This window comes from Tenrec ecaudatus, chromosome 2 (assembly GCF_050624435.1).
Source record: "Tenrec ecaudatus isolate mTenEca1 chromosome 2, mTenEca1.hap1, whole genome shotgun sequence".
NCBI lineage: Eukaryota > Metazoa > Chordata > Mammalia > Afrosoricida > Tenrecidae > Tenrec > Tenrec ecaudatus.
The window spans coordinates 190,001,415-190,025,632 of NC_134531.1; the positions used below are offsets into that span (position 1 = coordinate 190,001,415).

At 47.0% G+C, this 24,218-nt stretch overlaps 1 protein-coding gene and 1 pseudogene across 1 annotated transcript; one reads left to right on the plus strand and one right to left on the minus strand.

The window, feature by feature from the left end:
* Positions 1-949: 949 nt before the first annotated feature.
* On the minus strand, positions 950-5,602 carry DRD1 (dopamine receptor D1). Its single transcript, XM_075541974.1, has 2 exons — positions 4,580-5,602; positions 950-4,463 (listed from the first exon to the last, which is right to left on the minus strand). Exon 2 carries the CDS (start codon positions 3,996-3,998, stop codon positions 2,655-2,657), a length of 1,344 nt encoding a protein of 447 aa, XP_075398089.1. The 5' UTR covers positions 3,999-4,463; positions 4,580-5,602; the 3' UTR covers positions 950-2,654.
* A 1,143-nt stretch (positions 5,603-6,745) lies between these two features.
* On the plus strand, positions 6,746-17,776 carry LOC142440226 (small ribosomal subunit protein uS15 pseudogene; annotated as a pseudogene).
* The last annotated feature ends 6,442 nt before the right edge of the window (positions 17,777-24,218 follow it).

Consider the following 24,218-nt stretch of genomic DNA (forward strand, 5'->3'; position numbering starts at 1 on the left):
TTGAGTATGATTTCCACACAGATCACTTGTTTGTCACTCCTTGGAATAGAGTGATGGGGAGGCTTCCTTGATGGCACAATGACAACCTGAACGTCAGAGCTGGTGTCGCTGGAGATCTAATTTAAGAACAAAATGAAACCTCAAAGAATGAAGGTAACAGAAAGTTCGGGAGCTGAAAGCAAAGTCTTCATGCGTGTGGGCGCTCATGCTAGGTATGCTCATTACATGCCAAAGCCCAGGGAGGCAAACATGGCTTTACCAGACACCATCTGTTGTGTGATGCTCCAAATTATAAACTTAACCCTTAATTACTGCATCACCTGCTGTTCAGCCACGTTCCTGCTTCTGAATGAAGTGGGGGGTGGGGTGGCTTACTACACTCGCTAAGGCAGTGTAGGAGGACCTGTGGGTGAGCCCTGGATGCTGGCCTGTAGATTGATTGTCTCCAGGAAAAATCCCTGCTTGAATTTTCTTCAGCATGGCACGCCTCACCACAGGGAGGGCCACCGTCTGAGTCCACAGCCACCCCAGAGGAAGCCACGCTCTCTTTGCAATTTTTGACATTCTGTCTTACCTCTCCATTTTTATTTCACAAATTAAAAGCCCAGGAGCTTCTGAGAAGAAAAAACAGAGCACCGAGAAAGCTTTCGTACCTGTGAAGCCAGAGGAAAGGAATCCTTGAAGGAAAGAAATGTCTCTTCCCAAAATAAGATAAACTAGTAGGTAGCTGGAATCAGAAACACATGCCATGTACATATGCAAAGGCAACACGTGGTAAACAACATGGGAGAAGTGTCCACTCAACAACAACAAAGTAACGTCTATTTGAAAACACTCCTGTTATCCTGGAGCCTAACTATTCTAATTTTCAGAGACGTGTGTGATCAATGCAACACAGCTCAGGCAAGGTCGATTGGAGTTCACAAAATAATTTTATTATATGTATGAAAGCAAAATACAGGCAAGAAGATGAAGAAAACATTCACAATACATGAATCACACAGACCTGATGCAGCATCTTCCTCAGAGGACCGTGTTCCCTTGAGACCAGGATCCTCCCAATGTGAAACTAACTGCCGATCCACACGAACACTCGGCAAACATTTCAAAGCACTGCTCCCAACATGCCAGTATCTGGTAACGGAGGAGTCTGATACATTGTACAGTCCAAGGGATGACACATGGACAAGATTCCAAAGCACAAAGAAAGGGCTAGCATTTGCCAAAAGAAGTACTGAGGCTTTAGGGTGCTTAGCACCCCCAAACAGAAAGGGCCCCTGTTTTTTCCCCAGCAATAGAAGCATCTTATTCAACAATGAAAATGAGGCACTATGTATTAGTTAATACACCATTCATAGTTAAAGACCCAAATAATCCACTCTAAGTTCAAATTAAAACACTGTGAAAAGTAGCCCCACTGAGTGGGACAGTCCCCCGAGTGAGGTGGACACACAGGCTTAGAGCTTTGTCCATGGTGAGGCTGTCGTGACACGGGAGTCAAGGAAACCCGCGGTCTTAAACAGCCATTTGGTTCAGAAAAGCTGTCAGACACCAACAGGAGCAAAAGATGGGGAGGGCTGATTATTTCACATAAATACAACATGGCATATACTTATTATTTACCACCTAACATCTTAACTCAGAAGTTGGATTCTTCTTAAGCTGGTTTTTACTTGATATATTTACAGAACTGCAAATTATTCTCCTCGGAAAGCCTCTGTCATTTGAAAAACAGCAAAAACCTCTGAATGCCAGAGAAGCTATGTTTAAAAAACAAAAATGATCTCTCTAGAAAATGAAACGCGTATTCACAGCATTTGCCGGCTCTCGCCTTGTTTTTATTCCTGGAAATGAATTTTCAGGAGTCGCCGCAGCTCAGCCTCCCTTCTTAACGTACCTGGACGCATTTCTACAAGTTCCACGGGAGCATCGAGAGCCTCAGAGGAGCTGTGTATCTGTTTCAGCGGCTTATAAAGTGCTAGTTAAAATGGGTAAAAATGTGGTTTTAAGGTCGCTGACAGCTCCTTAGTTTGTCCTCTTAAATATGATAAATATAGATTTATTATAATAAATTAAAATAGCCATAAAATACAATAAATAAAACCAATATCAACCACGCATCTCTTTGGGGGGGAAAAGGAAAGGGGGGAAAAAAAAGAAAAGCGCCTCTTCCTACTGTAAGGCTCAATTATGTTTTAGAAACATTATGAAGGCGTGCACCTACCGTTACAATCGGAATACTCTGCTCGGCCAGGGTTAGCACCTGTTTGTACACCGCAAACTCAACCCTTCTTTTTAAGTGAAGCTGCTCACTGTGAATTCCTTAGACCCACCCAACCCCCTATTATTTTTTTTTAAATCCTAAAATAAGAATCAGCTTCTAAAGACAATGTTGGACTCAAAAGACGTCCTGTGTGAGGGTTAGCATCACAGGTGTCCCTGTCCAATTCCCCCCGAGTGACACAGAAAACACACTGGGCTGTATTTTACAGAGTTGTGTTCTGGGGCGGGGTGGGGGTGGGGGTGTTTGGCAAGCAGCAGAGGAAGGCTTGCCTGCAAACCTCACTGAACTTCAGCAAAGTCTTGACAGCCAGCCTCGGGGAAATTCTTCGAGCTTTTGGAGGGGAGCACGGGTGGTGGGATTCCTGTGCAGTTCAGGTGGGGTGCTGCCCGTTTTGTGTGATGGGCTGGATCTTCTCGAGAGAGACGTCGGTGTCATAGTCCAGTATGACAGAGAGGGCTGGGGATAGCTTCTCCAGGGGTCTGGCTGCCCCACAGGCCTCCTCTTTCTTCAGGTCCTCCGAGGAGCCCACGGCATGCGGGATTAGGTAGACCAGGTTGCACTCCTTGGAGATGGATCCTCTTGGCTCGTGGTGGCTGGAGAACACCGCAGCCCCATTGTTATTGATGCTCACCGTCTCAATGGCATTGTTGGTGGCCGGGCAAAGCCGGTAGCATCCCAAGAGGGTGGAAAATGCCTTCCTGAAGTCAGCATTGAAAGCGTAGATGATGGGGTTCAAGGAGGAATTCGCCCATCCAAACCACACGAACACATCGAAGGTGATAGAGTCTATGCAGAAAGGCTGGGTCTCTCCGGAGCCACAGAAGGGCACCATGCAGTTCAAGATGAAAAAGGGCAGCCAGCAGCACACGAACACCCCCATGATCACAGACAGCGTCTTCAGAACCTTAGTCTCTCTTTTGAATGACATCTTAAAGGAACTTTCAGGTTGGGAGCCCTCGGCTGCGTTTCCATTGCCCGTGGTGGTCTGGCAATTCTTGGCGTGGACTGCCGCCCTCTCCAAGGCCGAGATGCGCCGGATTTGTTTCTGAGCGATCCGGTAGATCCTGGTGTAGGTGACGATCATGATGGCCACGGGGATGTAAAAGCTGATGAGGGACGACGAGATGGCGTACGTCCTGCTCAAGCTAGAGTCGCAGTTGTCCGTGGTCTCCTCCAGGGACGTGGCGTTCCCGTCGGAGGGGCTCGAGGACTTCGCCTTGTGCCAGCTCAGCTGCACAGGGATGAAAGAGATGAACACAGACAGGGTCCATGCCACGCTGATCAGAATAAAGGCTGCCTTCGGAGTCATCTTGCGCTCGTACCTGAAGGGGCTGGAGATGGCCCAGTACCGGTCCACGCTGATCACGCAGAGATTAAGGATTGACGCCGTGGAGCACATGATGTCAAAGGCCACCCAGATGTTGCAGAAGGACCCAAAGGGCCAGAAGCCAGCGATCTCTGCCACTGCCTTCCAGGGCATGACCAAGACAGCCACCAAGAGATCTGACACGGCCAAGGAGATGACGAAGAAGTTGGTTACCTTGGACCGCAGGTGTCGGAACTTGATGACGGCGGCACAGACCAATGTGTTGCCCAGCAGTGTGGACAGGATGAGCAGGGACAGGAAGCAGGCAGTGAGGATGCGGAAGGAGAAGGCACGCTCCACCACCAGCCCAGACCCGTCCATGGCCGAGGTGTTCAGCGTCCTCATCATGCTGTGGGATGGCCCATCAGGGGCTCCGACGTGCCGGAAGCCTCGAAGCAGGGATCACAGGTCAGTCTGCCTCCAGGAGTCCTCTCTGGCCAGGCAGCCCCTTTCACATCAACGCACCCTGCTCCCCCAGGGCAGGACGTCACCAGCCTTCGTCAGCGGGGTGCAAGAATGGTGGGGCAGGAGCCTCATCTTGGCATCCCCCGTCAGCCTCGTGGACAGTCCCTCTTGCTTCCCACAGTTGCCGTGCTCTGGGTCCCTGTCGTGGAGACCAGCTGGCCTCTCACCTTGTGGCATATTCCAAACTATCAATCCAGAGACTCAGGGGCCTCTGCCGAGCTAGTCGATTGCAGTCACACTTCAGAGCTGTTGCCGGTTGTGGGGTCCTAGAGCTCTCCTCAAGTAAGGTGAGAAAACACATACTGTGCCCCTCCAAGCCCCTAGATCCTCAGCAGCTCTCCAAAGGCCCTAAAAGCACAAAAAGGAAAGATACGCAGACTTTCACTAAGACATGAGTAGATCCAGTCAGGGCTCCATTCAATCCCAACCCAACCTTGAACGGACAAGACCTCCCAGTCACCTACCTTGCCTTAGATCGCCTCCCTCAAAGCCCCTGGGGCTCAGAACCGGAACTGGGCAACGCTCCACGGCTCCACACGCCAGAGAAGTACGCAAGGGTTTTGCCCGCCACCACCGCACTCAGCGCACTCAGCGGGCTGGGCTCGCCAGGCTCAAAAATCCCTAGGTCGGGTTTGGGGAAAGGAACCCGCTCTAGGGCCCCAAAGAGCCAGCGCCGCTCCGCTGCTCCGCTGCCTCCAAGGGAGCCTGACCCGGGCGCCCAGCGTTTACCTAGGGGTGGGCAGCCCCAGGACTGTGCACTTAGGCGACATTTCTTTCCTCTCAGCCTAGTGCCCCCACGCTCAGCTAGCGGGCCCTTGCTGCCCCCAAGGACCAGAACCCCTCACCTCCCGCAGCACTGCCCTTAAGCCACCTCCAAGAGCCTAGGGGACTCGCGGCAGAGAGCCGAGCTGGCACCGAAGGACGATCAGGCCCCTGGAGGGATGGGGGGGGGGGTGTCCTGCGGGGCACAGCCCACCGCCCCCGCGTCCCCTCCCCTGTCCTGGGGGCGGGCAGCTCCTGACAGGCAGAGTTGCTGCTGCACGTGGATCCTCGGAAGGTGCTGTGGGCGCACCGGGTCCGGGACGCCCAGATGAGCGATCGCCCTTCCTAGGCTGACCCACCAACCTCCAGGTGTCCAGATGGCCGGTGACAGGGACCGCGAGGCAAATCCCGAGGCTGCGACCCCAAGTTAGGAGTCCCCAGTGTGCACAGACCCGCCTCGACACCAGAGCCTCTTGGCGACACCCCAACCCCTACACAAAGCCCTGCGCTAGTAAGGACCCTTCCCATCCTTCCATACACACTAACCACGTCAACAGCGGCTCCTTCTCCCACCTTACCACCTCCAAGTGCCCCAAACTCCGGTGAAACGGATCTGGCGGGAGCTCGTCCTCACCGCGCGCGCGTACGGCTCTGCGCAGGGCGCTGGCTATTCCTGCGCCCTGCTGCGCCCCAAGGGCGCCGACTTCGCGCTCCGCTGGGCTGGCGGGCGCGTTCCGGCTGCGGACAACCCGGGACTGCCGCCTGCGCCCCGTGCCCCACGAGTGCCCCAACCCGAGCCGCGCGCTCTCGCGGGCCCGGAGCGCCCTCTGCCGATCACTACGGCTCCACGAACCTGGGCTGCGCCCTTGCGGGGACCCAGTGCGCCCAGGCGGAATGGCGCCCCAGAACCTGGCGAAGGAGGATGTGGGGGCAGAAGCTTTCTCACATCGAACTCCTCTGCCTGAAATACCCCCTTAAAACTGACCCGGCTGAACTGTGCCTTTTGCTGTCCCTGCATGTATCGGTCCGTTATTTCTCGTGAGCGTGTCAAGCGCTGGGTGGCAGAGCGAGGCGTAGGCTTGGCGAAATGCAGGCTGAGCGAAGTGGCATTTCCTGAGCGGCCTCTGTGTCCAGGCGCATCCCAGCTCAGAAAGGTGGCAGGCGTGCTGAAGTTACGCAGCTAAGGCGGGTGCAGGCTACCTGACTCTCACCGATGACCTCTTTCCACCCTCACTTTGTGCTTCCCCGCAACTCAGAGCCAAAAAACTAATTGCCTACCGATCTAAAATAAAGGCGAGAACGACGTGGAAAAAACCGTTTCATCTGAGCCCTTACCCGCTGCTCCCACCAAGCCATTCCCGGCGACTCAGTGACCTACACAAGAGATGGGAAAGACGTGCTGCAGCCAACCTGCCGGGTCCCCAGCCAGCACGGGCAGGCTAGACCTGCGCGCTCCCCAGTCTGCTCCCTCTTCCCTCTCTGAACCCCATTTCTGCCTCAGTAAAATGGTGATGACTGGAGAGGGTGGCTTTTAAGTTTGCAAGGAGATGGGGTGATCTTGGTAGGGTTGGTGCTAGGAAGGAAGCAAAATGGTGATTGCACAAGTTTGGGGCCCAGCCTGAGACCAACTGAGTCCCGCTGAGGCAGAACCCCCAGGGCTCATTAGAAAACGAATGGACTTACCTCCGTGAGAACCAGGGGGCATCTCGTCAAACACTAGCAATTTCTTTGTAAGAATCCTGCTTCTAAATAATAATAACCCTTTCCAACTGTTCAGTGGCACCAGCCCCTCGGTTTTCATGAAAGGGCGGCTGCCTGGTGTGTGCAGTTCAGCTCCCACAGCCGCCACTGACACAGGCTGGTCGCAAATGCAATTTCCACCTCCCAGGCTCACGGAGCCACCTTCTGAGAGCGCCTTCAGTCAAGCTCACATCGTGTTTCTAGATCATTCTCCTTCTAGCCGTCAGTCCCTGAACCTCTTGATGTAATTTCATCCTTCTCAGATTAAAAGCCCCAGGACACCTCGTTTCAGGTGTGAGCTGAACCGCTTCCTCCCTACCTTCCTCCCACCTCACACCCCAAATATTTCCTCTGAGGTTACTCAGAGCCACACAGTGAGGGGAGACTCATCCTTCGCTCTTGAAAGCAGGACCCGGCAGGGTCCTCTGACTTACAGGCAAAAGGGGATTGACCTGGGGGAGACAAGCTTCCCTTGGGAGGAAAGTAGACACCATCTCTCTCCTCCAACACCCAGAGCAGAAACCCCAGAGAACGTAAGAACTCCCTTAAGAGGAGGTTGAGGATGAGCCAGGGCTAAAATAGCTATGGAAGGCCTGCCCTTGACGAAGCGCCTCAATTCCCAGGAGGTCCCAGCGCTGTGGCAGTGGCAACACGGCTGTCCTCCATTAAAGAAAGTAGTGAGGGACCCGCCAACCACAGCCAAGGGGCCAGAACTTCAGGGCCTCCGCTGTGTACAGCTGTGACCCCTTAAAAGAAATGAACTTCCTCATTTCATTTGATGAGGAATTTGATCTTTCCTTCCATAAGAAATTCACACATTTTAGAAGAATGCATATTTGATCAGAAATAGATTTATTGAATATATATTAAATGTGTTTTATAAAACTGTTTAACTACTAACCAAAAGGTATATGGCACTACCTTTAGTAACAGAGTTCTTAATATTTTTCATTCTCTCAAGCTTTGGAAGCTGCTCCATACATCTCTTCGCTTTCTCTTTCCCTCTCTCTCCATGAAAAATCCCTAAAATCTCTCTGAGTCAGAATCCAGTCTTCAGCAAGGAGTGGGAGGGACTTTCATCTTTCTGTTTTGGCTCATTTGCCTGTGAGGCCCAGGGAATCAAAGGGACACATATGCCATTTTAACCAGAGTGAAGAAGTATGTCCCTTCCCTGAGTCAATTTCTGCCATTTTTCCAAGAGATCAAATGCCCACTGCCATCTAGTCAACTCGGAGGGCACTGCCCTGTAGAACAGACAGAGTACAGCAGCTCCAAAGAGCTTCCAGGAAGGCAAACTTTTATGTGTTTACACAGCCTCACCTGTCTCCTGAGAAGAACCCCCAGTCTTGTAGCATCCATGCTGCTTAATCAGCTGCGCTACTTGGGCTCCTTCTTTTTTTAATTAAATACTTTTATTGGGGGCTCTTACAACTCCTATCACAATCCATACATCCATCCATTGTGTCAAGCACATCTGTACATATGCTGCCATCATCATTTTTAAAGCATTTTCTTTCTACTTGAGCCCTTGATATCAGCTCCTCATTTTCCCCTTCCCTCCCCCACTCACCCTTCCTCATAAACCCTTGATAAATTATAGATTATTATTTTCATATCTTACATTGTCATATTTTGCCCTTAACCCACTTTTCTGTTGTTTGTCCCCCTGGGATGGGGTCATATGTTGATCCTTGTGATCAGTTCTCACCCCACCCTCCCCTATCCTCCTGGTATCTCTACTCTCCTTGTTGGCCCTGAGGGGTTTATCTATCCTGGATTCCCTGTGTTGCAGGCTCTTATCTGTAGCAGTGTGCATGGTCTGGTCTAATCCGATTTGTAAGGTAGAGTTGAGGTCTTGATGATGGGACGGGAGAGCATTAAGGAACTAGAGCAGCAGTTCTCAACCTGTGGGTCGCGACCCCTTTGGGGTTCAAAAGGCCCTTTTACAGGAGTCTCCTGATTCATAACAGTAGCAAAATTACAGCTATGAAGTAGCAACGAACATATGGTTGGGGGGGGGTCACCACAACATGAGGAACTGTATTAAAGGACCACGGCATTAGGCAGGTTGAGACCCACTGAACTAGAGAAAAGTTGTATGTTTCATCGGTGCTCTATGAGGGCATGTCCAATTGTCTGGGCTCCTTCTTAACCTAGAACTCAAAGCCAAACTCTGCCATTTAGTCCATTCCAACCCGCAGGAACGCTGTAGGAGAAGGTCGCGCTGCCCCTGGCCCTGCCCCTGTGGGATTCTGCAGAGCTGCTGGTGATTTCCATCTGCTCAGCCCAGCGCCTCACCAAGGCACTTCTTCGGAGTCGATACCAAAAAAATGGCGCAGAAACCCAACGAGGCAAAATAAAATGGTAGCAGCCCTGTAGCGTAGTGGGGACGCGTTGGGCCGCTAACCACCCGCTGCTCCTCAGAGAAAGATGAGGCGCTTTACTCCCACAGAGTGTCCATCCCAGAACCCCAGGATGACAATAGTGTTCCCAGTCATCAAGAAAGCAGAAGGGGTGGGCAGTTTCTCTTGGATTCTATAACTCAAAGGCAGACACCTGAGACCCCTTCCTAGCAGACTGGGCTTAGTGGTTTTCTAACCTCATCACTGAGGGGACAGGGAAGAAAATGCTGCCGCCTGTATCCCGGGCTTTTTGCACTTTGCCCAGAGTGGGAATTTCAGAGGACTTTACAGGTTGGCTAGAGCTTTGGGGTTTGTTCCCCCCTATCTTTCTCTCTTTCTTTCAAAGCCAAGGTGAAACAAAGCCTTCCATTTGGCTATATAAAAATCTCCCCCACAAACATCAAGAGCACAGAAATAAAGCAGGCTGGTATTAGCATTAGATCATGCTGGGATTGTAAACTCCACCACAAAGGCCTCTTTGTTCTCAAATTGCCATGTCTTTGGAGCTCTACTGTGATTTATGCACTGCTAGGAGGAGGAGGAGGCTAAAAATGATGCTTTTCAACAAATTTTTATTTGGAGCTTGTAAAAGTAAATGAATACAGAAGGCACCACGTAATCAAATGGAGAGCCTAATCTCATAAAAGAATAAATAAAACAAGTGAACTGTCAAGCAAAACAAATGATATATTTAGTAGGCGTTGGGAATATTACAGTTGCTAGGTAGGTTTTTATTTATTGGGGGAGGTGTTTTGTTTTGTGCCCCAAAGGGGTGCTCTTATTGCTAGTGAAAAGAGATAGAGCTTGACTGACCTGGACCAAGTACATTCAGACAATAAATCTCTCAAAACTGCTTAATCTCAGGTTGCATTTCCCTCTCCCTCCTTATCAACTGGACCCGTTGCCATCTGGCTGTTTCTGACTCATAGACAGAGGTCAGGGGAGAGCTGCCCCTGTGCATTCCCAAGACTGCAACTCTTTGCTCCAGCAGAGTGGCTGGGCGGGGGCTGGGGGGTTGAACTGCTGGACTGCAGTTCGGAGCTCAGCGTGTAAACCACACCACCGCCAGGGGTCCTCATTATTCTTCTTTCAAACTCAGTGCTATTAAAAATGAAAGCCCAACGGGCATCGCTTCCACTAGGAGTTGAAAAGCAGTTCAATGGCCAAACTTACTGTCTCTTCGTTGCATCTGATCTTGTTCCTTTTCCTCTCCCTTCTCTTGCCTTCTTTTCACCGGGTAGCTACTCTGATTCTACTTTATCACCTTAGCTGCCTGAATTTCTGTCATTCTTCCTGTTCTTCGTATCGTTTTTTCTGTGATTGTGGTTCTGGTTGTGGATTGGCCACATCAACTCAGACCCCTGAACAATAGAACAAAGCTCTGCCCAGCCCGGCACCATCCCTATGGACAAGTGTGGGTCAAATCATTATGAGCCGTAGGGTTTTCATTGGCTTTTAGGCAGCCAGGTGTTTCTTTCTACCCTGACTTATTCCAAAAGCTCTGTTGAAATCTGTTCAATGTCATAGCGAAACAGAAGCCTCCACGGACAGAAGGGTGGTAGCTCCTCAAGAGGTTGCTTTAGGGATTATATTGTATATCGTTATATTATATGTACATATATAATATGTTTTTCTCATCTACCTGCAAGTGATATTATATAGTTTCATATAAAGTTAAGAACCTTACTACATTATTTTTCCTTTCCTCCCCTCCCACTATGCTGTCAAATATTTTACGTCTACCTGTGCCATCAATCTTACAAGACATTGCTATTTTTAAGAGACTTAAAAATAAGAAAAAATAGAAGTAGCAAAAATATATTTACCTATACAATTACCATTTCTGATGCTCTTCATTGCTTTATGATTCATATTTCCATTTGACATTATATTTCTGTCGGAAGGACTATCTTTTTTTAAAAATAGGTTTATTCAAATTTCATCCACACGTGATACAATTCAATAATCCAATCAAATAAAAAATTCTAGAACATTTTTCCTTGTACTCATTTTTATTCATGTAATTTTTTAATTGTGGAAAAATATACACAACAAAATATTCTTCAATTCAAGAGCTTCGACATGTATAATTCAGTGCCATTATTATATGCTTTGTGTTGTATGAGGACGATTGATATCCTTTTCCAAATTATACCATCACCATTAACATAAACTCAATGTCGCCTAGGCAACAGCTCTTCTGCCTTCACCTGTGGTAACCACTGGTCAGGTTTGGTTTCTGCTTCAGTAATTTTCTTAATATTATATTCACATATCATACACTTCCATGGGGTAATCGCTTTTTTAAACGTTGTATGCACATCATCACAGTCGGTTCTAATGTTCCCTCTCCCCTCCCACATTCATTGTTTGTTCCCCAAAGCCCCTCACCCCCCACCCTGCCTCCACATCCCTGACAAAACATTGTTGCATCAGTTATTGTCTCTATGCATCCCCTCCTTCTGTGCTTCACAAACGGAGAAACTTGACAGAAACAATTTTTAAAATGGCAAGAAGAAAACACTAATATAAAGATAAAAAATACAAATAAATAATAAGAATGAAAAGTCCACCATCAATATTTTTAAAGCCAGAGAAGAAATTTCCATCAGGTTACAAGTGAGAAATACTTGAGCCTAGAGTAAGTTCAGGTTGGGTCAAGAGAGAGGTCAACTGACCGAGTATCAGAGTGTACCATGGTTTGATCCACCATGATCAAGTTTACAATAATCTCTATCTGATAGTAAAAGTGTATAAGACTGTTGCCTGTGGCTAGAGGGGATCTGCCTGAGGCTTAATCTGACTCTATGCTCTGCAGATGGATTTGGGGTTCCCATTGTCCTCCATAGCCTTCTACAAATTGTGTTCACAATTTAAGCTCTAATACTTTTCCATTTAACATATTTTGATTTTGTTATTGTCACACAGGCGGTGAGCTTCTTCTGTGTGGACTTAATAGACTCCTCGATTGAAGGACTCTCTTTAAGATTTTTGTGGTATAGGTCTGCTGATGAGATTTTCTTTTTCTTTTAGATTTTGTATGTCTGACAAATTCTAGTGTTGCCTTCACTTTTTAAAGTTTCGTTGGCATTTACTCTACAATTCAGTCACACCAAGAAGAGTTGTACAGTCATCTCCACCATAAGTTTTTAAAAAATTTCTTCCTTTTTTATGTATAAGAAAGAACCTTATATCAAGAAGTAATTATATAACAAGAAGGCATACCAGCCCAGTACAACTCAAGTCCACAAGTCCTTCTTGAGACTAAGAGAGTCGGATGCCTGTGCCAGAAATGTGACACAGGAAGCAGAAAGATCACAGACTGGTGGGCTCAGAGTCCCGTGGAGCCGTAGTCAGTGGAAGCATGGCAGGGAAGCAACAGCCACTAGTGTCAGCAGCAAGACAAAGGGGCAGAGAGAGAGAGGTTCCCAGTACCCTCTGCTTATAAGAAGGCCACACACCCAAAGAGACATCATCAGGATGTGACCTGATTGACAGGTGGGGTTCCACCCCTATACTTCCATATACCTTCAAGTTGACATAAAGTCATTTAACTCCTACGGTCCTTATGGGGAATGCAAACAATGGAAGGAGTTAGCACCACCTATAGAAGAGATTCTGAGACAACCCTTTGAAAATCTCCCTTATTTAAGGATTGAGTCTAAAACCACAAACCCAAACTCACAGGCATCGAGTCCATTCTGACTTGGAACAACCTTGTGGGTTTCCAAGACCATAACTCTCACTAACCTCTCCTTTCACACCCCCAAGGAGCCATGAATCCAGTTATTGACTCTATCGATTTACCTTCCTTGGATCTCATATACAGAAAAACATTTTTTAACTAACAACAATAACATAGTAAAAGAGATAAAAAAACTTCAGTAGGAAAGGAAGCAGTAAATAATAAAAACTAGAACAAACTCAAATAGGTCATAAGGGAGATGACATAACAGGGTGCTAAATTTTACCCTAACTGCATCTACAACAATCCGCTTTCCAAGGCATTGTGCATGCTGGCCAGACTATTCACATCCCTGGTCCATGGTCAGGGGGGCTTCACCAGGGGCTTAATCGATGTGCGTTTCCCCTTCACTCTGAAAGCGTCTTCCTCTTTTGTGGCTGGGGTGACATTCTAGCTGCACAGTTTTCCATTTCCCCTTTCATTGCTTTAAAATGTTGGTCCACTGTCATCTTACTTACAAGCCTCCCAGGAGATATCTGCTGGCATCCTTATATCCATCCTTGTGGACACACCATGTCATTTGTTGTCTTTAAGATTTACTTTTGTTATTGCTGATTTTCAGCAATTTGATTATGATATGCTTTGGTGTGGTTTTCTTCAAGCCCTGACTGTGCTTAAGATTCGTTGAGCAAATTGGATCTGTGGCTTTATACTTCACATTGTATTTGGAATTGTTTGGGTTTTATGTCCTCAGATATTGGTCCTTCCTCCCACTACGTGTGTCCTTCAGTGAGCCCAGTTACACATATATTAGGCTGCTTCAGACTGAGCCACAACCCACTGGTGCCCATTCTCTTTTCTCTCTGCCTCCTTTGGGATAATTTCTATTGCTAGAGCTTCAAGTCCACTACTTTTTTCTTCTACAGTATCTTCTTGGTTGCTAATTCCATCCAGCATAGCTTTCATCTCACACATTGTAATTTCCACTCCCAGAAATTAAATTTGCATCCGTTTTACATCTTCTAGGTGTCGACAGGAATGGAAAATCATTTTAACAACTGTTTCAATGTTTCAACAACTGTTTCAATGTTCTTCTCTGTTGACTGTAACCTCTGTGTCAGTTCCTTCATTGATTCCCACCCCCTCCCGTGGCGCCCTGACAATCACACAGTGGTTACAAGTCGGCTTGCTAACCTCACAGTGAGCAGCTTGAAACCACCGGACTCTCTGCAGGAGCAGGAGGCGCTTTCTGCTCCCGTCTTGGAAGTCCGCAGGGGTGGGTCTACTCGTCACCATAGGGTCGCTATGAGTCAGAATGGACATGATAGCAGTGAGTTTCAAATTTTATTATAGATCATAATTTTACAACTGTTTATCTGATCATTTTTTCTTGGATGTGTGCATTGTGAATTTTGCCTTGTTGGGTGCTGGATCTTTCTATATTCCTATATCTGGAACCAGAGCAGTGTTTCATCTGGAGCGAATTAAACTCCACTCCTGAAGCACTCTGCCGAAATCCCTGTAAAATCATGAACTTTTCTAGTCTCGCTGGTGGTAATGGGCACTGATCCTGTAAGAACATCAATGTCTCTTCCCTGTCAACTTTGTGGGAGTTTTCCCCTCGTGGCATCTGCCAATTGTCTAACATTCAAGCCCTGATCAGTTCTCTGCTAAATGCTCACAAGGAACCCTCTGCGAATCTCCGGGCTTCTCTCTGTGCAGGTCTTTCCTCTCACGCACTCCCTTCAGCATGCTCTAGCTGCTTTGGTTTCCCAAGATGCTCGGCGCTATCTCCCCAGCTCACCGGGTCCTGAAGCCTTCGTCTGGGTTCTCCTTCCCTCGTGACAGCCTGGAGACTCTCTTGAGTCATGAAACCGGGCACGCGTAGGACTTGCCTCCTTGGGGTCTCGTTGCTCAGGCATCACTGTCTTTTATTGCTTTCCATTTAGAATCTTCAAAACCACTGCTTCATTCACATAGAGATTTGTCTATTTTTCTGGAAGAGTAAGTTGAGTCCCTATTCCTTCAGAAAAGGTCTCAATATTGGGACTTTCAAATCTAAACAGAAATAGGGGGGCAATGAGATTATGTGAATATGGGAAGCACAATTCAGAAAAGGGGAGTGAGAATGACTACAGAACTCGAAGCAGAGACTGTGTCACTGAGACTCTGGGTACACAGAGAAGCTGTTAAATTGGTATACGTTTTGCTGTGGGCATTCTCAACTCCACAACAAACACTTTTTTTAAAATGCTGGCAGGCAAGGGGATTTGGGTTTGGAAATGAAGGCTGGTTCAATTATTTTGGTTTTCTTCTTTTGTTGTTGTTTGTTGTTGTGTCTTTGCCTGTGTTTCTGCACCCACTCATGCACTGTTTCCCGGGCCCAAAGGTTTGTATGCACTTGCTGGCAAAAGCACAACAAGAGCTACGAAAAAAGGAGGCAAATTCACAAAAAAATGTTTCTACTATGTAAATATAGAATTTATTAAAGTCACTGTAGGGAATCATCTTTAGGCCAATTCCATATCTGAAGCCTAGGGGAGAGTCCTTACAGAGAAAATGCTGAAACAGACTCCAGCGGTTGGAGATTGTTACTCTGGGGGATAAACAAAAGCTGCCACAGCATTGACTTTGGGGCCCATGGGGCACACAGCAGAGAATCACAGGGAGTATCCTTCAAGTCACAAAAGGATTCAAAAGGCAGGAGTCTTAGTCCCAGACTGCCTCTGCCCTGTCACCTTCCCTTCCTCTAACATAGCCGTTAAGTCTTAGCCCCAGTGTAACCCAGATGAGCTCCCTGTTTGCAGTGAGCCTGACCCATGACACCCTTGCCTTGTTCCTTTGCCTGTGGAATTCTCATAACTTTCTGTACTGCTCACAGGCAGATGCATGTGACTGGATGATTTGGCCTGGAGGGCGTCTGGACAACTCTGCTCATAGGACATTTAACCATCTGAGGAGATTGTGTGTACATTGTAAATGTTACTCTTAGTGTTTTTTTCTGATTGTTCTTTTTATCATTTTATTGGGGACTCATACAATTCTTATCACAATCCATACATACATCAATAGTATAAAGCACATTTGTACATTCAGTGCCCTCAACATTCTCAAAACATTTGCTCTTCACCTAAGCCCCTAGCATCAGCTCCTCATTTCCCCCCTCCCTCCCCGCTCACCCCTCCCTCATGAACCCTTGATAATTTCTAAATTATTATTTTGTTATATCTTTCCCTGTCTGACGTCTCCCTCCACCCCCTTTTCTGTTGTCCATCCCCCAGGGAGGTCACATGTAGATCCTTGTAATCGGTTCCCCCTTTCCAACCCACCCTCCTGATTGTTGTCATGGACATTCATCTCTTGTGTTTCTCGGAGGTTTGAGTGATGGGAAGCACCTGGGAAGGTACCTGATGGCTTCAGAGTGCACTTTAGATAAACCCTGTGTGTTCTGAAACAAGTCCCACCAAGACAGCTTGCGCTACAGTCCATCTCTCCACTAGTGCAAGCTTTTAATCAGCTTCTCCTTTCTCTCTCATAGGGAGTTCGCACAGTGGCTTTGCTGCTCCAGGGAGTAAATCCTTATTAGAGGAAACTCCAGCTTCAGGTGTCCTGCTTTTGGGAAAAGTTTACTTGGACATGTATGGAAGGAGCAGAGGAGGTGGATCTCTGAGTTTTGCTTCCGCTTACATGCAGCTGAGACTCCCTTGCTGAAGCACAAGGTCAGTGCACTCAGCTTCTAGTCAAAAGTTGTAGGATTGAGCCCATTTAGACGTGCTTCAGAGCAAGGCCTGGTTATCTACTTTTGAAAGAGTAGCCACTGACAATAAGGTCCCTGAATACCACTATCCCCAGAGAGAGTTCGTTTTCTTTTGGTCTCGGTATGAGATTGAATTGTGTCCCTGTCCTATCTATGTGTCAACTTGGCTGGGCCATGGTCCTCATAGTATGGAGCTGTCCTCCATTAGACAATCTGTTTTACATCCTCATGTCTATGATATCCATTCCGACCCATAGGGACCCCCTTAGGACAGGGCAGACTACCCGCTGTGAGTTTCTAAAACTGTAACTCTTTTCTAGAGCAGAAAGCTTCATTTTTCTCCCATGGAGTGACTGCTTTGAATTACTGACTTTGCAGATAGCAGCTCAATGTGTAACCACTATGCTCTCAGGGCTATGGCTCTGAATCAATCGATGGCAGTGAGTTTGGTTTTCTATGATGTTAATAAGGAAGGATATAATCTCCAGGATTTGGTTGACTTTTGAGACATAAAGAGATTAAGCAAGATTATATCAGCGAAACCTACTAGCAGCAAGAAAGAAGAGCCAGAAGTTGACTGTATCCTTTGGCCTGGGGTCCTTGGGCTGAGAAGCTCTAAGATCCACAGGAAGACTGCTGCTGACCTTCCTCCAGAGCTAGCAGAGGGAGAAAGCCCCTCCCTGGAGCTGGCACCCTACATAAGCCCCCTAAACTCTGAGAGGAGAAAGTTCTGTTTGTGAAAAGTTCAACCTCGGCTACTGAAAGCCTGTGGAGCACAGCAGTACTCTGATAGACGTGGGTCTCCAGGAGTTAAAGTCCACCCAGTGACAAAGGATTTAATATCTAGCTGCGGGGACTTGGTCAAGATTTCTCACCTTTCTGATGTTCTTTATACACCTGTTTACCTTGCAGGGATGATAAGAAGAATAAGAGAAGTACAAAAGAGCTGGGAGGCCTTTTCAATGACTGCTACCCTCGTGAGTATGGTGCCATGCATGCTCCAGGAAAGGCCTGTCCTGGTTGGCTCTGCCCGAGCATCACAGCATCCCCACCTGGCTGAAGTTGAGGTCCTGTGATGACGTGAAGGAGCAGATCAGGCCAAGAAGGGCCTGACTCCTTCCCAGGTCAGTGTGATCCTAAGAGACTCACATTGGCATGGCACCGGTGCGTTTTGTAACAAGCAATAGAATCCTGAAAATCCCTAAATCCCAAATTGACTCGATACTACAAAACAGAGAGAGTTCTCCCTCCTAATTGGAAGTATGAATTATCTACAGCCTCTGCCCTGGGTGCAAAAATTTGTGTATGTACTTGAGCAATAAAATCACTTTTTAACTCCAGAATATATGTATAATAGATTGTATAATATATATGTGTGTGTATGTATACATATATATATACACGTGTGTGTTGATAGATAGATAGGTAGATAGATAGATAGATAGATAGATAGATAGATAGATAGATAGATAGATAGATATCAGGGAGGTAGGAAGAATACCTCCCTCTATGTATTGTTACAGCAAAGGCTGCTTGTCAAGTGAGCATTTGTAGAATTTTGCAGGCTCAGCATCCATTTAACCATCTCTGATGGGGGAAAGTGTTGCCATCCAGGAAGTTTTGATTCGTGGTGATCCAGCATGTTTCAGAGTCAAACTGTGCCAGGGGGTTTTCAATGACTGTGACTCCACAGACTTAGATCCTCAGGTGTTTCTTCCACGGCACCACTGAGTGCATTTGAACCACCGTTGTTTCAGATACCTTTTCAGTTAACAGCCAAGCACTAACTGTTTGTCCCACAGAGATAGATAAAAATCTCAAACTTAGTTGGAGAAATTACCTTGTCTTCCCTGAATATATTATAGTCGTCTGTTCAGGTAAGCAACCCCTTCCTAGCCAAGTGTGGTAGTCACATAATCTGGTGTCGACTTGCGAAGGCTAGCCTGTCAATCAGGTTGCAGCTTGACGACCTCCTCTGGAGCCACTAAGGAGATAAGTAACTTGCTGGAGGCAGGACACGGAGCTACGCTGGTAGAGCTGGGGGAGCCGGATGAAGCTGGAGCTGGAGCTGAGCTGGGGAGGCACATGAAGACCCTTGCCAGCACTGAGATGCTTACACCACCACTGGATCCACAAGACGTTCCACCCACTGGCCTCTTACTGCATTTGGCGCCACTGCATGTGTTTCATGAGTCTGAAGAGGACTTTATAGATTGGTATCGGACATATTGGCTAATTATTGGACTTATGGACTGATCTGAACTGGACTGGGATGTTTTCTCAATATTCAAATGCTCTTGTATAGAAAGCTCTTTCTTATACACATATGAGTGTCTCAGGATTTGTTTCCCTAGTCTATCCAGACTAACACATTAAAAAATTATTGTCTGTCTCTTTTTCCTTGTTTCTACAACTCCTGTTCTAATCTGTCTCTTACCCAGATTACAGAATCCCAGTCATTACCCCCAGATAGTCATGGTCATACACACTATTAAAGCCTTCCCAAAAGCATATGCCCAGGGCATGGCTTATTACACCGCGGGTAGTGTAGCGTTCATCTATACAGGCACCTTATTAAGTAGAGTTATCCAAACTTGAACAGGGTCTTTAATTGCCCCCTCCATGTTCCTATTGGTCTCCACTTTTCACAACTATAATTTCTTATGATTCATTTCAATACATCTTAAATTTTCTTAGGCCTTTCCCTTTTGGATCCAACTGTATCAAAAGGAATTTTCCGCAGCCTTGAAAATGAAAGCCTCCTAAGTACAGATACTGGAAGATCAAAATCTGTTACAGTGACCCTTGGAGAGGCAACTCCAAATAGTCCAGCCTTTTAGGCTAGGGGGGTGAGAAAGATCAAGCTAGAGGCCAGAAATGTTTGCAAGAATAAAAGTTGGTTCTCCATTCAGAACCCACAGAGGATCCTCAAGAGGTTGTCTATTGCCTTAGTTATCCAGTGCTTCTATAATAGAAAGCCCACATGTGGATGACCTTGACAAACAGAGGTCTCTTTAGGAAGCTAGAAGTCCAAACTCTGCTTTAAAGAAAGGGCCTTGTTTCTTTGAGCTTCTACTTTTCGGCAGTCTGCATGTGGCTTGGCATCTCTCTTCCTCCAACTCTGCTTCTTTCGATTGCTGTTCAGTCTCTTTCATAACTCCTCCAAAATGAATTAAAACAGAGCCTATGCTAATCCTGTCTCATTAACATAGTAAAGTAACCCATTCCCAGATGAGATTATAACCCATTCTCGATGTCATGTTGTTGTTGTTGTTGTTGTTGTTAGGTCCTGTCAAGTCTGTTCTGACTCATAGTGACCGTATAGGCAACAGAACAAAACACTGACCTGTGCCAGCTTCACAATTGTTTTTACATTTGAGCCCATTGTTGCAGCCACTGTGTCAAGTCATCTTGTCAAGGATCTTCCTCATTTTTCCTTCCTCTCAAAAATCATAGAGATTAAGATGTATATTGTATTGTATTGTGAGAACATTGTTCAGTCCATAACCTTCTATCCTTTGCCCCTTTCCCCATCATTCATGTCCTTGCTACATAAAAAACACATTTGTTGCCCCATCACCAGTATTCAAAGTCTTACATCAACCCCAAGTCCAATATCTCATATTCTGAATAATCTACCTCAAATATGTGTAACATTCTATGCAGGTTTCCTCCTGGGGCACAGTGCCTCTTGATGTGTGCGTCGGTGGAATCTAAACTACAAGCGAGCCATTTCAAAAGGACAAAAGTAGAACAGGCAAAGGGTAGACTTTTCCATGATAAATGGGGGAAATTGGAGGGTAAGGATGAATAACAGGCACCGAATAAATCCAAATCCCATCGGAACAATTTATATGAGCTCTTTAACGTGAAAATAACTCTTTCTTTTCTGAGGCCAGCTTGGAACAACTCTGCCCTCCATACTTCGGGGGTTGACCATGCCCTCTCCATGGTGGAAGCCCTTTGGCTCTGGACTCTACTTCTGCTTTCAAGGCCTTCTGGGATGCTACCCCTGCTCCATAGGCTTGGGGCAACATCATTCTCCCAGCCCATCTAAGTGATGACTCCACCCCTCGGCCCCAGCAGGCCCATTCTTCTCCTCTGACAAAGCAGCTCCATTCCGTCTGCTTTGAGAGGCAGCCTCATTCCTCTGGGATATCTAAACAGCAGTCCCACACTCTGGAACTGAGAAGGCAAAGATCCAACTCTAAAACCCAGGAGGCTATGACCCCACCCTGTGAGATCCAGGAGACCGTAGCTCCATCCATTGAAATAAGAACACCTGCGTTTCCTACGCTCCTTCCTACAATTCTGCTGCTGCCTGAGCTGCTCCAGGGATGACCCCTTCCTTTTCTTGAAGGACAACAAATGTAGCTTCTTGGGCCCGTTTCTGCCTGTAGCATGCCAAGAACACATAGCATCCTTTTCTTTAGTTCTTCTGTCTCTATCAATCGATGCTGACGAGTTTTCTGCTGTGGTCGTGGCAGATCCATCTGCCACAGACAATCTTGTGAACAAAACACTGTGTAGTGAAACTCTTGGTAAATATGCTAGGACATGTGTGCTTAGTGTGTACAACAGGATCTTCCGAATCTTAATGTCTTGTTTCTGTTTTGCACAGTTCTTTTTTAAAAAAACATTTTATTAGGGACTCATACAACTCTTATCACAATCCATACATACACCAATTGTGTAAAGCACATCTGTATATTCTTTGCCCTCATCAATTTCAAAGCATTTGCTCTCCACTTAAGCCCTTTACATCAAGCCCTCTTTTTTCCCTCCCTCCCAGCTCCCCCTCCCTCATGAACCCTTGATAATTTCTAAATTGTTATTTTGTCATATCTTGCGCTGTCTGGTGTCTCCCTTCACCCCATTTTCTGTTGTCCATCCCCCAGGGAGGAGGCCACATGTAGATCCTTGTAATCGGTTCCCTCTTTCCAACCCACTCTCCCTCTACCCTCCTAATATCGCCACTCACACCCCTGGTCCTGAAGGTATTATCCTCCTTGGATTCCCTGTGCCTTCAGCTCCTATCTCCACCAGTGTACATCCTCTGCCCTATCCAGTTCTGCAAGGTAGAATTCGGATCATGGTAGTTGGGCGGGGAGGAAGCATTTAGGAACTGGAGGAAACCTGTATTCTTCATCGGTGCTGCATCGCACCCTGACTGACTCATTTCCTCCCCTAGACGCCTCTGCGAGGAGATCTCCAGCGGCCGACATGTCGGCTTTTTTTTTTTAAGTCCATCTTTCCCCCTTGCATTTTTCCACAAGCAACCAGGAGAAACCATGTGACCCTCTAAGATCTTGCTGAGGAGTCTCATCAGCCAAATCCAAGTTCACAACTCACAAGCTCTACCTTGCACCAAATAGCTGGACATGATTCGAATTCCTTGCCCTTGCACAAACAGTCTCACGCTTCCTCCACTGCCCAATCACGTGCTCATCATTTTCTTTGGAAGACTCCCTAGAAGCCCATTTAGCCTCTTCTTTCCAGCAGCAGTGGTCGCATGTTGCATTCTCCCTACGACGAGAGAGATGTGCTTCTAGAGCTCTCTCACTCCCTTCGGGTCCTTCCCCAGAATTGCTTTTGTTATCTGTTAGTCTCTCAATAGCTTCTTCAAGGCACCTTGGCTTTTGTGATTAGGTCTCTTAAAACTTGTCCGACCTCTACCAAATTCTAAAACCACTTCCACCTTTGAGCTATCTGCTACAGCATCGCCCCACATTTTGGTTGCAATATGTAGTTAGGATTTACAACACATATTCTGAGACACATGATTCAACCCATAACATCTACAAAGATCTCTTTGGAGTTACCTGGGCTCTGAGTTGCCCTGTTGGATGCACCTTTAATCATGAAGAACCTTTTGAGGTGGGTCAGCACAGACAACAGTGCTCAAATGGCCGTCTATCATTCCTGGCAGACTTAACACTTCCATTTTCTTGGCCTGAAGGAGGAGGTTTGGAATCCAATCTCATCTCTGCTCTCTTTGTTACAAGGGCAGATAAATGGATGGACCTGGCAGATCCTTCATCATCAAGCAATGAGTCTTTGTGATTACAGTTATACACCTGACTCTAAAGACCATCTCTTCTAGTCCACTTAGCATCCTCATTCCACAGATGATAAGATTCTGGTGGGTGGTCCATCATGACACTCAACTTCCCTGGCCCTAAGGAGTGGGCAGTGCATATTTCTCTGAAAGTTGAGCTTGGAGCGGAGATATAGTGGCACCAAAAGAGGTCAGACTGACCCATCAGATACAGCATTCTAAAAGCCCCTGTTGCGGAAGACCTAGTGTTTTCCAAGCGCCCCATGTGAGCACTGGCCTGCCAGCCTTCCATCTACTCTGTGTGCACCATTCTCCTGACATTAAAGCTGTGTTCCGCTGGGCTGACTAGAGAAACAAATCCAGTGACACTCATATATGTGTGAGAGAGCGCTTCATATCAAGAAGTAGTTATATAACAGGAAAACATCCCAGCCCAGTCAGGATTGAGTCTGTAATTCCGATACTAGTCCATAAATCCCTCCTCAGATTCGCACAGCTGCAAGCAATGCTGCAAAATGCAGGAAGATCACAGACTGCTGGGTGGACCTGATGGTAGTGAAGGCATCAGAGGGCTTATGCAGGCCTCAGCGTGACTCACTGGCATGAAGGTGAAGGTGGGGGAGGGGGGTTCCCAGGACATTCCTTATGACAAGGTTATGCCTACAAGGAGGCCCCATCAGACTGTGAACTGATGGACAGGCTAGACTCCACCCTTCCGCTTCAAATTGACACGAAATTATGTAGCTGCCACAAAAGTTATCCTTGTTTTAAGTCATCCAGGGTGAATTTCTTTATGCCTAAGAACATTATCTGCAATACTGACATTCAGCCAAAAGAAGTGGCCATTTGCCCATTAGTCGGCTCTAAGTCATGGTACCCTGTGTAACGATAATGAGCTGTTGTCCAGTCCCACCCCACCTCCCAAGGGTTGTGATGCTCACGCCCATTGTGGATATTCCGTATGTTGAAGAATTTCCAACCCAGGCGGCTCAGCTTCTAGCCCTGTATCAAATAATATTCTGTTACAACACAGAAGGCGGACCAATTTTCCAAAGGAAATGGCCAGACCTTTCTTTTCAGTCTCTCTTAACATGGAAACTTCCATGCAATCTGTCCACCACAGGTGACCTTGCCATTGTTTGATGTACCAGTGACATAGCTTCTAGCAGCCAAGCAACCTGTAAGCCACCACAAGATGACAAACTCACAGATGAGTAGAGGTGCCCACCACGCAGCATCCATCCATCCCTGATCCATTCTATGCAGCAAAGATGGCCTACCTTTCACGTGTGTCCGACACCTTATGTTGGTGCCATCCCAAGTCCTACCTGCTCCTCAGAGTGTGAACTCCTTTCATTATTTCTCATGTGCTCTTTGAGGTTCTCTTCGCAATCTATCCCGCTTCCAACCTTAGTGATTTGAACAAAGGAAACCACTTCTTATTCTTGAGCATGACCTCGGAGTCTGTACTGCCTTGATCCAGTGCAGATGGTGGTGTATCTACATACTCACCAAAAGTATGAGATTCCTGCTCCACCCTGAAGAGTCTCTGCAGAAAGACTTGGTCGTCTCCTGACAAGGCTGTGAGGCACGGTTCTACTCAGACACACCTGGAGTTGCCATGAGCCAGGAGTGAGTCAATGGCAACTGGTTTGGTTGGGAGTCATTCTTTTATGGCTGTGTAGGGACTCAAGAGATG

Excerpts from the sequence above, each read along its gene's own strand:
- DRD1 (XM_075541974.1), bottom strand. The coding sequence starts at position 3,998 with ATGATGAGGACGCTGAACACCTCGGCCATGGACGGGTCTGGGCTGGTG.